The sequence below is a fragment of the Acipenser ruthenus genome, chromosome 3 (genome assembly GCF_902713425.1).
Source record: "Acipenser ruthenus chromosome 3, fAciRut3.2 maternal haplotype, whole genome shotgun sequence".
Lineage (NCBI taxonomy): Eukaryota > Metazoa > Chordata > Actinopteri > Acipenseriformes > Acipenseridae > Acipenser > Acipenser ruthenus.
In genome coordinates, this window is record NC_081191.1 from 50,935,985 (window position 1) to 50,954,452 (window position 18,468).

At 39.7% G+C, this 18,468-nt stretch overlaps 1 protein-coding gene across 1 annotated transcript in view; it reads left to right on the forward strand.

Annotated features, from left to right (window-relative positions):
- Positions 1–3,649, forward strand: part of LOC117394397 (secretagogin-like) — a 68,276-nt gene extending 64,627 nt beyond the window's left edge. The window contains exon 11 of the mRNA XM_033992632.3: positions 2,815–3,649. Within this exon, the coding sequence (XP_033848523.1) occupies positions 2,815–2,943 (129 nt within the window). The 3' untranslated portion in view covers positions 2,944–3,649. The remainder of the gene's footprint in view (positions 1–2,814) is intronic.
- Positions 3,650–18,468: the final 14,819 nt, after the last annotated feature.

The window sequence follows — 18,468 nt, forward strand, 5'->3', positions numbered from 1 at the left end:
AATGTACTGCTCATCCACATGCACATCTCTTTCACTTTACAGATTTCTCAAATCTCTCAAATGATTATCCTAAATCCATTATTGGAGAAACAAATGAAACATTTTTCAGAGGAGATACTGTAATTCAGAAACTTCAGCAGTAAAACAGAAATACTATCCTTCATGGGCAAGGTGGGATGGTGGGTTAATGCACTATAACTGTCTCCTAATCGATGTCCTCATAAAAATATACCTCGAATGTTATCGTTCAAACTATGTTTAATCACTGTTCCAAATTAATATGCCGGAAAATACGTAAATACAGTATTCATATATTTAACCTTTTTCTGCTTGATGAAAGAAAATGTTTAGTATACACCCTCTGAATGTTGCTTCTTTGCTGTCCTATACGTTCAATCTATCTATTTAAATTTAGTATAGCAAATAAAGTTTAAAAAAAAAACAGATAAGTGTTTGCTGTCAGCAGCAATACAGTAACCACAATAGCAACTAGCCTCTGGTTTGAATGATGAGTTGAAGAAATCAAACAACTGGATGCAGTCTGATTTACTTTCAGCAACATTATTTCAGCATCTTACAGTAACAACACAGGATGGTGCTTTCTTCTCTAACCAAGCCAGGAAGGAGGCTTGAATAAACACACTGTGAACAAGTTACTGATCAAACGGCATGATCAGCGTTAACATATGTAGACTACTAGATATTTTTAATTACTAACACTTTTTTTTATTGTGCTAATATATTTTAGGTAACTTAAATACTGAAAGTTACACAAATACACAAACCTGCACTGAAATCCTAATTAAAAATGTAAAAGTTAGCTGTACTTTTATTCTTTTACATGTTTTACAAAGTTCACAAATTCATGTTCATTTTTGTGTACAAGGTACCTAAACTGAACAACAGCTCCATGTAAGCAGATTTTTTTTTTATAGTATTGAGGTAGTATTTAGGCTATTGGAAATGCCCATGATGTGACATAGTCCACTGCTGGGATAATTAAGACTGAAGGCTACCAGAGCACAGTGGAATATTGAGGAAAATGTTTGTATTCATTATCAACAAAAACTAGTGCTGCATAAAACCACGTTCTATCAACCCTTTAAGGACCAAACACTTTTCAGAGGGATGCTCCCCCAGGACTCTGTATTTGACTCTCTTCCTATATTTCTTTTATTCTCAGGGTGTTTATAAGCAATAATTGACACTACTCTCAATTTATTTTCTCAAAATAAATACCGGTATTTATAAATTAAATAATAGTTATTCATTCCATTATTATCAGTAATAAGGGAAAAAAAATGTACTTGATAAATTTAGTTCATGAAACATTATCTGCTTACAGCCACTCGTTTCTTGATATTTATAAATGTTGTAAAAACATATATATTAAAACAAATGACACAGAATAAATGTTCTGATATAATTATAAGTCAAATGCATTTTATTACAGTGTTTTCCCGTTTCTTTCTTATCTCTCTAAACAAGTTCCTGTGATGTTTTGGTTCTGCGTGCTGCTGTAAACTGTCTCTGCCCTTTAACAATTAAATGCCCATTTCAGTGACGTCTCACAAGAACAAAAAACAATCAGGCAGTGAACTTCAATCCCTATCCAATGATATGTGTTTACAAGCTGTATGATCATGTTTACCTCATCGCGGTCCCAGATTGACACTTCAGTATGATCGTGTTTACCTGATCGCGGTCCCAGATTGACACTTCAGTATGATCGTGTTTACCTGATCACGGTCCCAGAATGACACTTCAGTATGATCGTGTTTACCTGATCACGGTCCCAGAATGACACTTCAGTATGATCGTGTTTACCTCATCGCGGTCCCAGATTGACACTTCAGTATGATCGTGTTTACCTGATCGCGGTCCCAGATTGACACTTCAGTATGATCGTGTTTCCCTGATCACGGTCCCAGAATGACACTACAGTATGATCGTGTTTACCTGATCGCGGTCCCAAGGCCCTTTTCTTTATGTTAAGGCGCGGACCTTCGGCTCAGGAAATTCAACGACAGTAAAGCCCTCTTCTTCAGGTCCTATTGCTTAACCAGCACCTTTCAAGAGCACCAAAGAAAATACAAACTTGTTACCTGCTCACATGATTGATTAATCACCATCAGTTGAAATACTAATACATGTCTGCAACATTATACAGTGTAAATCAAAACCTTATTATAGTTTTGAACAAATAGCAAAAAACATTACTCTGAGATAGTGACAGGCAGACACTCAGCGTTCTAGGGTCTGTTTAGAATTCTTAGTACACAGCAACTGCACCCTTAATACAATAATAACAGCCAAGTTCAAAAGAAAAAGAAAATAGCACACTGTTTTATACAAGCATGCCTTACTAGTGTGCTTTATATTTTACAGTTGATGTCATCTGCTTGAAAACCATACAGTACCTCTTTGCATTACTTTCAGCTCCTTAGTCAATTCAAAATAGTGACTTCACAAACAGTAACGCACCTCAACCACTTATTTACTGTAAAAATAAAAACAAAAATACGGCAGATTGATCCATGGACATCTACTATGTGACAGTGCCCTAGAATGGAGGTTGCTAATCTATTGATGACAGTTCTGAGGTTTCTAATTACTAACAGCTGTCTTCCTTAATCCTCTACACTGATTCACTGCATAATTGGCCTTGCTGCCTATCGGTTCTTTTATTACGCTTCCTTTGGTCAATTATCTTGAATCAAGCAGTGCTCTTTTTCAATAGTAATATTAGGCAAATGTTTCAAGGATTTTCCCCTAATGTTGTCTGGTCATCATAACTTATTTTTTTCCTCACAGCCTAGCATCAGTGGAATTGATTTGGATAAGTTTCGCCAGATACTTCTCCGTCACTGCGATGTAAACAAGGATGGAAAAATCCAGAAGAACGAGTTGGCGCTCTGCTTGGGATTGAAAGTAAACCCATAAATGTGACTTGCTAGATTCAAGACTGTGTCATTTTATTATTGTGACAGAGTGGAGCATGTGCCGCATCCTGTACTGTATGTTGAAACTTTTGACATGATCTTGCAGCCGTTAGTTTTAAAGAGCATTGCATGATGATCAATACTGTTGAATGTGTAGTGGTTTCCTAGGTGTATAAAGAAACTTGAGTAAAATCTTTATATGCTTGCTTCATCATTTTATTGCAACAATGACAAACGCTTGTACAGATATTTGGCCACTGCAAACTTGTGTATCTATTCAAAATGGCCATGCCTCAGAACCCATTTAAACAACTAAGTACCTGCTAAACTGGGTACTTACATGTTGTGTATCAGCAAAACCTCACCAAAAGTAATAGTGTATAGCATGAACCACTAGAGTGGAGGCTGATAAAAAGGCTGTGTAACCAAAATGTGGCTGTTTTTGAGGCAGGGCCTGAATTGGATAACTGTTGCAAATGTAAAAGTCTTTTATTCTTTCACTATATTTAATCAGGCCAAACAACTAATTCTAGATAGTCTATGATAGCATTCGCACTGTCATTTTTAAGGCCTCTGCATCTGCTTTATCTAAATAAACAAAAAAGGTATTTTGAGTGTCACAAAAGAATGATATACCACTTTTGGAAAAGGTGTATGTGTCCTAGGTATTTAATATTTGCATGTAAAAATAAAAACAATACCTTACACTTGTTTGCATACTCTTTTTGTAAACTGTTTATAGCTTGGATTTATATGGTATTATTAGACTATATTATGTTAAAATAGCCTTAACCAAGTTTTGAAAATAATTGTTTAACAAATACCAGTAGAATGGGCAGCAAGGTGGCGTAGCGGTTAGCGCTGCTGCCTCACAGCGCCAGGGTCCTAGGATTGAATCCGGCCTAGGGTACTGTCTGTGTGGAGTTTGCATGTTCTCCCCGTGTTCGTGGGTTTTCCCCGGGTACTCCAGTTTCCTCCCACAGTCCAAAGATGTGCTGTCCAGGTTGATTGGTCACTCTAAATTGTCCTTGGTGTGAGTGTGTGTGTCGTGCCCTGCGATGGACTGGCATCCCGTCCAGGGTGTAGTCTTGCCTCGTGCCCTGTGTATGCCGGGTTAGGCTCTGTCTCACCGCAACCCTGTAAAGACTTGGTGGGTTAATGATAATGGATGGATGGATATCAGTAGAATGAACTACACTGATCAAGAGAATGAAGAGTTCTTGCCAAAACTTCCAAAATGGCTGCCAGGTGGCCATCTTTCTTAGGAGGACAATTCGCCCTGAGGAAACCCTGAGTTGCCCGGTCAATTGACTGTTAATTAGAGTGTCTATTTTTGGTCATGCGAGTTTAAGTTGTAAGGGTTTCATTTTTATATATATATAATTATTACTAATTATCCTATAACTACAAAAAGAACACCAGAGACAACAACTTATTTTGTGTAAATTACTGTGCCGAGTTTTCAAATGCCCACTGGGAATCCCAGATGGAGGCCCGAGTTAGTCTCCACCCTCTTCCTCCCTTACAGCTATTACAATCAGAAGCATAAATACTGCCGCTGCTCTATTATATTCTGTGTGTAAGAAGCATTATAAAAAGAACGTGACTATAAAAATGTAATATAAATACATTTTAAGTTTTCCTATAAACTAAAAATAGTGATACAGATTTATTCTTATTCAATATATATATATATATATATATATATATATATATATATATATATATATATATATATATATATATATATATATTGTAAGACAGCAGGGAGGGGGTTAAATCCTCCCTGCAGAAAACATGTGCGTAGGCACATTTGTTTAGTTTAGTTGTTTATTGCTTGATTAGATTGGTTAACTGTTTTAGTATTAATTATCCCCTGCACCTGGTAGCTATTGTTAAATTAGAACCAGGTGCAGGGTATTTAAAGAATGCAGTTAGTGTAGTCGAGGCTGCTGAGTAGAAGGAGGCAGAAGAGGTGCTCTGCTTCCGAGCAGTCGAGAAAAAAAATTGTGCGCAATGTAAACCTGTGTGGTTTGCTTGAAGCTTTTGTGTTACAGGTAAACAGCCTAGCTGTCCTGTGTTAGTTAGGTTCCTGTGTGTCTAGTTAGTGCTCGTGTTTATTTGGTGTTTTGTTTTGTTTTGTGAATTTAAAAAATAGCGCAAAAATAGCAAAATAGCACTGCGCACAATTTTTTTTCTCGACTGCTCGGAAGCAGAGCACCTCGGCTACACTAACTGCATTCTTTAAATACCTTGCACCTGGTTCTAATTTAACAATAGCTACCAGGTGCAGGGGATAATTAATAATAAAACAGTTAACCAATCTAATCAAGCAATAAACAACTAAACTAAACAAATGTGCCTACGCACATGTTTTCTGCAGGGAGGATTTAACCCCCTCCCTGCTGTCTTACAAATATATATATATATATATATATATATATATATATATATATATATATATATATAATTACACACACACACACACACAGTGGTTTGCAGAAGTATTCACCCCCCCTGCAAAGTTTTGTTGAATTACAAATAATGTATGCACAGTATTTCAAGTGAACTTTTTTTTATTCAAAGCTATAGTGGTTAAACTGAACAATAACTTGAGGTTAAATGTCAGCAAAACTTGCAAAGAAAATGTACAAAATGAAATGTACTGGTTGCATAAGTATTCAGCCCCTTAAGTCAGTACTTGATAGAAGCACCTTTTGCAGCAATTACTGCTATGAGTCTTTTTGGATATGTCTCTACTAGATTTGCCCATTAGGATGGTGACATTTTCCATTCTTCACGGGAAAATTGCTCCAGTTTGTTGGGGATCGTCGATGGACTGCAATCTTCAAGTCTTGCCATACATTTTCAATTGGATTCAAGTCAGGACTTTGACTGGGCCGCTCAAGAACATTAATTCTCTTCTTGTTCAACCACTCCAATGTGGCTTTGGCTTTGAGCTTCGGGTGAAATGTGAATTTCCTCCCGAGTTTCAGAGTCTTGGCTGACTGTGGCAAAGTGCCTGGTAAGGGTAACAGGTGTAGCGGTGATGCGGTGCAGGAGTGACAGGCAGACAACGGTTTTCCAGTGAAAAAGTGCTTTATTTCTTTTCCAGGTCTGGTGACCGAAAAATAACTAAATCCCCGGCGATACACAACAATGTGTAACGCACGGGGATAACAATAAACAGGGCACAGTCCTGAACAAAAACAAACAGACGGTCACCAGTCCTGGGTGAGTGCAGTCGTGATGGTGCTTTAGTGCAAACACAGATAGTGCGGGGTGCAGTGGTGCTCCGGACAGTGCTGACCCTTAGCGACAGCTCCGGAGTCGTGCTTTAACTGTCTGGTGGTAAAAACACAGACAATTATACAGACAGACACAACACAACACAACACGTAATTCTTTTCCTTATTCTTTTTAACAATGAGAGCTCCTCTCTCGATCCTTCTCTCTCCAAATGCTTAACCCAAACGAAGGAAAAGAACAGCGTTACCCTGGCCCCTATATGTAATCCCGCATGATATCTAGGTAAACGGTTGCAGCTGCCTTATTACTTGCAGCTGCCCCTCGTTTACCTGTCAAATCAATACGGTCTTACAACAGAGTCTCGCTTCCTTCCAGGCTGACCCACTTCCCGGTCCCAGAAACGAACTGTCAGGCCAGCCCTTCCAGATACTTCTCCTCCCGTTCTTTAGTGCCCTCACAGGTCGGGAGGAAGATTTATCACCAGAACTCATTGTATTTCTGTCACACTGACTCAAACAGGTTTTCCTCAAGGATTCGCCTGTACTTTGCACCATTCATTCTCCCCTTTATTCTGACAAGCTTCTCAGCCCCTGCTGAAGAGAAGCATCCCCATAACATGATGCTGCCACCACTATGCTTGACAGTTGGGATGGTGTTGACTGGGTGATGTCAAGAATTTCCGCAACTTACTCTTTTTATTTATGTAAATGCTTTGAGCACACTCTTAAACATCAGGGGAGACGTTCAGGAGGACATAAAGATGTTTCAAACTCCTGTAGTGGTTTTGTTCGTGCACGGGTCTTGCAACGTATCCAGATGACTTTTTAATAATAAAGAAAATCACACATTCATTTAATTTGAAGTTTTAACGAATCAGAGCAGTATTAGTGCTCTTTTCGGTTTATTAAATGCTTATGTTAAAAATTGGATTGGTTGGTTGCACAGACCACCATAAATCCCAAGTAAAAAGCAGTCCAGGCTATCAGGTGCCTTTACAGGTTTAACAGCATTAATACTTCAATACAGTAATACAAATATGGTTAATTATATGCTTAGCCCTTAGGCTAGCCATGCAACAAGCTAGAACACCCACAGCTACGTTCTAAAACTTTCAAAATATCACTCTTTACAGCTAAAATATAAATATTATACCTTATAGCAGTGCATCCAATACAAAAGAGATATTAAATTCAAATGTATGCTTATCTTCCAGTATATGGAAGAGTAGTGTAGGATATATGAAAAATAAGAACTGTCTTCAAAGGGCAGAGAGCATGGACCACGTCAGCTTGCAGATCAAGTTGAATGGTATTGAATGGGGTCTTGCTCTGAGCTTATATAGGATTTTCCCTCCATTGACTACATCAGAAGTCCCAAGTAAATCTAATCATCATTCGGCCTTGACATTTCTTATCTTTAAGTTAATTATACATTCTAGAAGGATCTGGTCAACACCTTTTTCAAAACTGATTGGATATAACTTCTTGCCAAAAAATATTGGAACATGATTTCATCACTCTCTTTTTTCAACTCCTCCTTTTTCTAAAAAGTCAGGTGGACCAAAGTTCACAGAATCCTTGCTATAATATAATACAAGTATATGTGTATACAGTGCCGTGAAAAAGTATTTGCCCCCTGTCTGATTTTCAGCATTTTTGCATATTTTTGACACTGAATGTTATCAGATATTCAAACAAAACCTAATATTAGATAAAAGGGACCCTGAGTGAACAAATAACACAAAAATGTGATACATATTTCATTTATTTATTAAAGAAAGTTATGCAACACCCAATGCCCCGTGTGAAAAAGTAATCACCCCCTTAGGCTCAATAACTGGTTACGCCACCTTTAGCAGCAATAATTGCAACCAAATGCTTCCTGTAGTTATTGATTAGTCTCTCACAGCGCTGTGGAGGAATTTTGGCCCACTCCTCCATGCAGAACTACTTGAACTCAGTGACATTTGTGGGTTTTCGAGCATGAACTGCTCGTTTCAGGTCCTGCCACAACATCTCAATGGGGTTTAGGTCTGGACTTTGACTAGGTCATTCCAAAATTTTAAATTTCTTGTTCTTCAACCATTCTAATGTAGACTTGCTTGTGTGTTTCGGATCATTGTCTTGCTGCATGACCCAGCTGCGCTTCAGCTTCAGCTCACGGATGGATGGCCTGACATTCTCCTGTAGAATTCTCTGATACAGAGCAGAATTCATGTTTCCTTCAATGATGGCAAGGCGTCCAGGTCCTGATGCAGCAAAGCATCCCCAAACCATGACACTACCACCACCGTGCTTGACCGTTGGTGTGAAGTTCTTACTGTGGAATGCAGTGTTTGGTTTTCGCCAGACATAACGGGGCCCATGTCGGCCAAAAAGTTCCACTTTTGACTCATCTGTCCATAGAACATTGTTCCGGAACTCTTGAGGATCATCCAAGTGCTTTTTGGCAAACTTGAGACGAGCATTCATGTTCTTCTTAGTGAGCAATGGTTTCCGCCTTGCTACTCTGCCATGAATCCCATTTTTGCCCAGTGTCTTTCTGATGGTGGTCATGAACACTGACCTCAGCTGAAGCGAGAGAGGTCTGTAGATCCCTGGATGTTGTTCTAGGGTTCTTTGTGACTTCCTGGACGATTTTACGTCTTGCTCTTGGAGAGATTTTAGCAGGACGGCCACTCCTGGGAAGATTCACTACTGTCCCAAACTTTCTCCATTTGGACAGTATGGCTCTGACTGTGGTTCGGTGGAGCCCCAGAGCCTTAGAAATGGCTTTGTAACCCTTTCCAGACTGATAGGCATCAACAACTTTTTTCCGGAGATCTTCAGGAATTTCTTTTGTTCGTGGCATGATGTGCCTCTAGAAACTGTGTGCTGACAACTTCACTCTGATGGTAAGGGCCAAAGTTAGTCAGATTTATATTGGGCAGGGCTGGCCCAAATCAGGCCTGGTTGTTAACCAAAATACTCAAACAGCTGACCCTAATTATCCCTTTAATTGGGTTGAGTTAACTGGGGGGGTGCAATAACTTTTTCACACCTGAAGATTGCATGTTTGATTACCTTGCGCACCAAACAAATGAAAGAAGCACCAAACTTTGGTGTCATTTTTTCTCTCAGACTCCCTCTATATACTACTACAACCCACAAAAAAATCAGACCAAATACAATGTGAAAAATGTGCAAAAATGCAGAAAATCAGACAGGGGGCAAATCATTTTTCACAGCACTGTATATGAGAGATGTTTTTAATATGTAACGACAGCTCTATTTGATTATATTTAGCTAAAATTATATTATTATTTAGTCAAAAATTATATGTCCCTCTTAACCACATATTATGTTACCTTTTCAGTGTGTTGTCAATGGGCCAGTTTAACTTCATATACAAATGTGTGTTAACAAAGTATTTGACAAAGAGTGTAGGGGTTTATCATAAGCCTTTGAATAAGACCACTAAGCATAAAGTGGCAAGTCCAGTTATTTTAATTTAAATTCAAGCTACAATGAAACATGTTAAATATAATAGCCTTATATTAACTTGTACCATGGTTGGACCAAGTCTGACCTCTCTCTCTGTTTCTAAAAGTTGCCTGCACAAGCAGGTTTCAGACACCCTGGTCACATGCAAAGGCTATTGTTTTGATTAATATGAAACACCATTGTAAGCACTTCTCCAAATTCACCGCATGAAATCAGTTTTCTCCCAAATAAAGACGCTACTTATTTGATAAGAACTGATACTGGACACAACTCCCCTAATTCGTGGAATGCTCGATACGACTGCCAGGGAAGGGGACAAGAAAGGAGATCAGTACAATTGAAACAAGTAAACAAACACAAAAAGAAAGTAATGAGAATACAAATAGTCAATAGTAATATAAATCGAGAAGAAATATACAACTCACAAAAAAACAACAAAAGAGTAAAAAGCTAATACAAAACTAAAATAGCTGTGCCACCTGGTCCACAGAGAAGTCCCATGCTGCCATTGTGCCGTGGATCTTTCTATGATAATAATATCATAAAAGTAATCTAGCCAGACAGAAGAAAAAGAAATAGACTGCTCCATCCATCCCTTCAGAATAGTTTTCTTGGCTGCTGTCATCCCTGCCAGGAAAAGCTTCCTGGAGTGTGATGTCAACATCAACCAGGAATCATCAGCCAGTAGGAGTACCTCGGGAGAGGGGCACCGCCAGACCCAATAGAGAGCCCATAGCAGTCACAACAAATTGCCAAAAGGTAACAATTTTTGGGCACTCCCAGAACATATGTAAATAAGTGCCCATCACTCCCGAGGCACAAGCCTGGCACATAGGATCAGCAGCAATTTTCATCTGACACCTCCTAAGTGGAGTAGCATAGAATCTATGAGGCAATTTTAAAAGCTGATGGGCCAGATTTTTGGATGATGTAAAAATATTTTCCCAGACAGTTTCCCAGTCAGGGGTGACAGCAACCCTGCTTAACTCTCTATCCCAAATGAGCATAATTGGAAGTCTTGACATTGTAAGCTACAAGTTTATTATACATATATGATACAAGTCCTGAGCTAGGAGAGCTGCAGAAAATATCTACCAAAGGATGAGGGCGCAAATGAGCATCCCAGGGAACCCCATGAGCACGGAGGGATGAACGAAGCCTGAGGTGTAAAAAGAAAGAGAAGCCTGGAAGAGAGTATTGTTCTTGTAAATCCTGAAAGGAGCAGAGACCAGTGTCATTAAAGATATCACCCAATATATGTACATTTCGTGTAGACCAAGAGGAGTAAACAAAGGGGTGTAAGCCTGTTAATAGGTGAACATTACGCCAAATATAAATTAACTTTATTCCAAATTTGTAAAGTATTGGTAATGATGGTACCCATGCGAATCGAAACAAATTTGTGTTTTAACCCAGAAAAAGGGAGATCCTGCAAACGATGCGGCTTAACTAGATTATCCTCAATGGGACGCCAAGAAGCTGGAGTTTCTGGATGTAACCACATCTTCATAGCCCTGAGCTGGAAAGCCCAATAATAATATTGAAAATTCGGTAAGGCGAGACCCCAGCGGATTTAGGGCGCTGCAAAGTGGTTAGGCGGATTTTGGATTTTTTATTGTTCCAGATAAATTTGGAGCACAACGAATTAACCTCTGCAATGAATTTGGGGGGAAGCGACAGAGGCAGCATAGAGACTAAAAAAGTAATAGGCACAGCACATTCATTTTGATTACAGATGTTCTGCCATGAAGAGTAATCTGAAGTGGTAACCATCTATTCAAGTCTGACTGTATTTTAGATAACATGCTGCCATAATTTTCTTTCTTGATTAATGACAAAGTTTTGTAAATTTTAATGCCCAAATATGTAAAACTTTCTGCGCAGGTAAGTGGGGGTGCCAGAGTTTTAAGTAATGGATCTGTAGCTGTTAAATTTAAAGGAAGCAGAACAGATTTGGACCAGTTAATTTTGTAACCGGAAAAAGAACCAAAGAAATTAAATAATTGTAATGCATTAGGGAGGGAATTAGATATATCTGCCAAATATAACAGTACATCATCTGCATAGAGAGATATATGATGCTTACTGCCCTGAATATCAATTGGAGTGATCACTGTGCTTTGCCTGACCGCTTGTGCCAGAGGTTCCAGCGAGATGGCAAATAGAAGAGGACTAAGAGGACAACCTTGTCTGGTTCCTGTTGTCAGCGGAAACTGAGCAGACATCACAGCTCCAGTTAGTACACTAGCAGTTGGAGTGCTATACAATGTGTGAATTATATTGATGAAGGGAGCACCAAAGCCAAAGCGACGTAATACAGCCCACAAATAATCCCATTCCACTCTGTCGAAGGCTTTCTCAGCATCTAGCGATAGAACAGCAGAGGGCAAGGGAGATTCACCAGCCAGATCTAAAACATGAAGCAAACGGTGCAAATATCTGAAGCAAATCCACCTTTCATAAACCCCGTCTGATCATGGTGAATCAAGGAGTGAATACATGATTCAAGCCGTCGGACTAAACACTTAGCGTACACCTTTATATCTGCATTTAAAAGGGACAGGGGGCGATAGCTAGAACATTCGAAAGGATCTTTCCCCTTTTTCAAAAGAAGAGAGATCAATGCAGACTTCTGGTCTCTGTGAAAAGTTCCTACCTCTAGTGAATGATTAATAGACTTTAGAATGAGGGGGCCAACCTGTTTCCATAATACTAACAAAAGTTCTGGTGACAAGCCATCTAAACCTGGGGCACAACCTTTATTCATAGCGCGTACCGCATCCTCAAGCTCCTGTAATGTAAGAGGCATGTCTAACATTGAGGTTTGCTCAAGAGAGAGCGTGGGTAATTCTAGGGTGCTCAAAAAGTCTTCAGCAATACCGATATCTACTGTTACCTCAGACATGTAAAGTCGAGAGTAAAATAGCTTTAAGGTCTCGTTTACTTGCTCTGGCTGTGAAACCACCCCTCCCGCCGCATCTCTGATCGCGTCTATAGAGGCAAATTGTTCTGCTTGCTTTAAGCGCAAAGCTAGTAATCGACTTGGTTGTTCAGCGTGTTCATAATAAAGCTGCCTAGATTTATGCAAAAGGAATTCTGCTTTATTTCTAGACAACTTTTTATGTCTAGCTTTCAAAGCATCCAAACGATCCATCCTAGAGTCACAAAAGCTGAGCTTTTGCTCTGATTCAGTTTGCCTCACATCTTCCTCTAACCTAGTGATTTGCTGTAATCTGGATTTATTTAAATGCGAAGCATATGAAATCGTGCAACTATGAATGTGGCATTTTGTTACTTCCCAAGCAGTATGGGGGGTCACATCTGGGGTTACATTCAGCACCATGAATTCTTCTAGACTCTCTGTTAAATGCTTAATAAAAACTTTGTCCTGCAACAAGAAGGTATTAAACCTCCAACGCTTAGCTTTTTTCATTTCTGGAGTGAAATTAAAAGTGTATGATACTGGGGCATGTTCCGAAATTGCTATATTTTGAATTTCTGTAGATTGCACATACCGTAAAATGTTACGAGATACTAGAATAACATCAATTCTACTATAAGTTTTGTGTCTACCTGAAAAAAAAAACATATAATCACGTGCAGAGGGGTTATGAATCCGCCAGGGGTCACAAACAGATAAATCTTTAGTAAATTCCTTTAATACATGAGTAGTTTTAGGAGACTGCGTTGGTGAAGAGTGTGATGTGTGTAACACTGGGTTGAATAACTGATTGAAATCTCCTGCCAATATAATAGGAATATTTGTCAATAATGCCAATGTACATTTCACTTGATCAAAAAACTGTGTGTTAAAAATATTAGGTGCATAAAGAACAGTAATACAGACCTCTACATTGTTCAACACTGTAGTTATATAACAGAATCTCCCTTCTGAATCACTGCCTTGACAATTAATTTTAAGATTAAGTTGTCTCCTGGCAAGAATAAGAACCCCCCTATGTTTACTCTGAGCAGAAGAGTGCACCACCACCTTGTAATGTTTATTTTGAAATCGTGTAACATTACCTGAAAGCAAGTGAGATTCCTCTATACACGCAATGTCAGTTTTTTTCCTCCGAAGATAATCTAAGCATTGCGCTCTTTTTTTAGGCCCCACGCAAATTCCAGTAACTAATAACCATACTACCCATGGTCAAAGAAAGGAATAAAGATCCAAAAAACAGAATAAGATAGATACATAACACTCACAGAAAGAATAAATAGAATATGGAGAAATGTAACTGGCTCGGCACTCATCAAGTAGTAACATACTGTAGTGTAACCACATGGCATAGATAGGTATACAGCAAAATAAACCAAAGAGAAAATCCAATAGTCATATCCACCCCTCCTTGTCAACCTCTCCCCACCACCCACCCTCCCTCCCTCCCTCCCCAGCACACACTGCAATCCCCGTGAACCAAAATACCATGAGGGGGCTCACTAGAACCTAAAACCACCTCACATATACTAAAGAAAGAACGCAAGCTGAACAACTGCATAAAGCTATTCCCAACTCAAAAAAAGTTATATTTGCATATATATATATATATATATATATATATATATATATATATATATATATATATATATTGTGAGCGAAAGTGCTCTATTTTGTAAGACTCTGACTGAATGTGCTATTCCAAAGACTGAGTCGGAAACAGAAATGGCGAACCAATAGGTGAGATTTTATTTACAAAGAAAACAAAAGTAGAGACAAAACTAAATATGAGCACCAAAATAAAAACTAACCCAGGTCTGGGCACTAACTCACTTTTCAAGCCCTGACTATTGATTAGGGAGTGGCTGATCCACACCCTAATAATAAAGAAGAACTGTACACACAAACATAATGCAATTAAATCCCATAAAGATTTACTTGAAGTCCACTGGTACATGCACCTTTTCTTTTCAGTCTTTTAAGTGTCCACACGTGGTGCACTTAGTCCAGTAAATAAAAAGAAACACAGCATCTCTTTCTTGTTCCTGGGTAATCACGTTGGCTTGTCAGCCTTTCCACCATTTGAGTATAGGAATATGTATTCCGGTTGTAGAGCTTGTACTCACAGCTTGTTGTAGCGTTGCAGGTAAGTTTACATCCAACTTCAGAGCCGTGTCTTCAGTATTACTGTTCCGTCCTTTGCGTTGGATTGCGTACACCCAAACGCGTCTTTTTTTTAAACAGCGCACCTCGCTGTATTCACGTATTTCATCGTCCTTTGAAGACTGTCCCTTACAGCCTCTGCTCGCTGTATAACTGTATAACCGTACCACCGTATCACCGTTTAGTTTCGTACTAACAATATTTTCCACTCTTTGGCCCCCACAGGCACGTCCTGCTAGGATTTTCTTTATAATGTGTAAAAACAATCCAACACACAGGTCTCACTGCCGTACCACCACCCCCTTGCTACAAAACACTCCCCTTTTATTTACCCAGAATCCCGCCGTTACAGAGCCCCTGAGTTCCAGGAACTAGGGGAATTGTAGTCTTTTAAGCGGCAGCCATTTTAAAACAAACGAAAAGGAAATCTTGTGACCAACAGTACAGTTATCGCTGTTCTTTAAATAGAAATCCCTACTATTTCTATCGGGACTAACCCCCGATAACCCACTATTTATCACAATATATATATATATATATATATATATATATATATATATATATATATATATATATATTATTTATTTCTTAGCAGATGCCCTTATCCAGGGCGACTTACAATCGTAAGCAAATACATTTCAAGTGTTACAATACAAGTAATACAATAAGAGCAAGAAATACAATAACTTTTGTTCAAGCAAAGTACAAGTGTGACAAACCACAATTCAATAATACAGCAGATAATAGTGATAGTTACATCAGGATATGATTAAATAGTGATAGTTACATCAGGATGTGATTAAATACAAAGTACTACAGGTTAAACACTTGGTAGATTACAGTATTCTGAAGTACAGGATTAAATGCAGTAAAATAGGGGGCAGAGAAGAGCAAAATAAAGCACATTTAAATGAAGGGTGATAGTGTCCCAGGATACAAACAGAGGAGTTCTACAGGTGCTGTTTGAAGAGGTGAGTCTTAAGGAGGCGCCGGAATGCGGTCAGGGACTGGGCAGTCCTGACATCTGTAGGAAGGTCATTCCACCACTGCGGAGCAAGGGTGGAGAAGGAGCGGGCTCTGGAGGCAGGGGAGCGTAGCGGAGGTAGAGCTAGTCTTCTAGTGCAGGCGGAGCGGAGAGGTCGAGTGGGGGTGTAGGGAGAGATGAGGGTCTGGAGGTAGCTGGGTGCAGTCTTGTCAAGGCATCTGTAGGCTAGTACAAGAGTCTTGAACTGGATGCGAGCGGTGATCGGGAGCCAGTGGAGCGAGCGGAGTAGTGGAGTAGCGTGGGCGAAGCTAGGCAGAGAGAACACCAGGTGGGCAGCAGAGTTCTGGATGAGCTGGAGCGGACGGGTGGCGGACGCAGGGAGGCCAGCCAGGAGGGAGTTGCAGTAGTCTAGGCGGGAGAGTACCAGGGCCTGGACCAGGAGCTGGGTAGCATAGTTGGTGAGGAAGGGTCGGATTCTTCGGATGTTGCTCAGGAAGAATCGGCAAGTGTGTGCCAGAGTGGAGATGTGCTGGGAATAAGAGAGGCAGGGGTCCAGGGTGACTCCAAGGTTCTTAGCTGAGGAAGAGGGAGAGAGTGTGGTAGATTCCAGAGGAACAGAGATAGAGAGATCAGAGGAGGGGGAGGAGGAGGGAAAGAAAAGGAGGTCAGATTTAGAGAGGTTGAGTTTGAGGTGATGTGAGTGCATCCAGGAGGAAATAGCAGACAGACAGGTAGAGATACGGGAGGAGATGGTGGAGTCAGAGGTGGGGAAGGAGAGGAAAATCTGAGCATCATCAGCATAGAAATGGTATGAGAAACCATAGGATGCGATGAGGGGGCCCAGGGAGCAGGTGTAGAGAGAGAACAGGAGAGGACCCAAGACTGACCCTTGGGGGACTCCAGTTAAGAGAGGGTGAGGTGTGGAGGTTGCTCCACGCCAGGTTACGGTAAGTGCGGTTGGAGAGGTAGGAGGAGAACCAGGCCAGAGCAGTGCCAGAGATCCCCAGGTCAGCAAGAGATGATAGTAGAATAGATCAACAGTGTCAAAGGCAGCAGAGAGGTCGAGGAGAATTAGGACAGAGGAGAGAGAGGCAGCTCGGGCACACTTAAGTGAGTTGGTGACAGACAGGAGGGCGGTTTCAGTGGAGTGAGCAGAGCGGAAGCCAGATTGGAGAGGGTCGAGCAGAGAGTGGTTGGACAGGAAAGCAGAGAGCTGGCGGTGTACAGTCCGCTCGAGGGTTTTGGAGAGGAAGGGTAGGAGGGAGACAGGACGGTAGCTCTGGAGGGAGGTGGGGTCGAGGGTAGTTTTTTTGAGGAGGGGAGTGATAGAGGCAGGAGGGGAGTGATAGTGATATATATATATACACACACACATACATACCCACATATATACACACACATACATACCCACATATATATATATATATATATATATATATATATATATATATATATATATATATATATAAATATATATGCACACACATATACATACACATCCATATATACACACACAGACATACTTATATATATACACACATAAAAATGCGGATGTATATACATACACACACATACCCACACAAAGAACCCATTCATACAAGAAGAAAATAATAATAGCAATGACAATAATAAAGACAAAATGTCAAAACAACCCGACTGGTTATGGAAAGTCACTGCAAAGTCTCGTACATTGACATTATAACCACATTGACAACACACTATATATATATATGTATACAGATACATACACATGTACATACATACACATACATATATATATATATATATATATATATATATATATATATATATATATATATATATATATATATATATATAATATACAGACGTGCTCAAATTTGTTGGTACCCTTACAGCTCATTGAAATAATGCTTCATTCCTCCTGAAAAGTTTTGAAATTAAAAGCTATTTTATCATGTATACTTGCATGCCTTTGGTATGTCATAGAATAAAGCAAAGAAGCTGTGAAAAGAGATGAATTATTGCTTATTCTACAAAGATACTCTAAAATGGCCTGGACACATTTGTTGGTACCCCTTAGAAAAGATAATAAATGATTGGATTATAGTGATATCTCAAACTAATTAGTTTCTTTAATTAGTATCACACATGTCTCCAATCTTGTAATCAGTCATTCAGCCTATTTAAATGGAGAAAAGTAGTCACTGTGCTGTTTGGTATCATTGTGTGCACCACACTGAACATGGACCAGAGAAAGCAAAGGAGAGAGTTGTCTGGGGAGATCAGAAAGAAAATAATAGACAAGCATGGTAAAGGTAAAGGCTACAAGACCATCTCCAAGCAGCTTGATGTTCCTGTGACAACAGTTGCAAATATTATTAAGAAGTTTAAGGTCCATGGAACTGTAGCCAACCTCCCTGGGTGCGGCCGCAAGAGGAAAATTGACCCCAGAGTGAACAAAAGGATAGTGCAAATGGTAGAAAAAGAACAAAGGATAACTGCCAAAGAGATACAAGCTGAACTCCAAGGTGAAGGTACGTCAGTTTCTGATTGCACCATCCGTCGCTTTTTGAGCGAAAGTGGGCTCCATGGAAGAAGACCCAGGAGGACTCCACTTTTGAAAGAAAAACATAAAAAAGCCAGACTGGAATTTGCTAAAATGCATACTGACAAGCCACAATCCTTCTGGGAGAATGTCCTTTGGACAGATGAGTCAAAACTGGA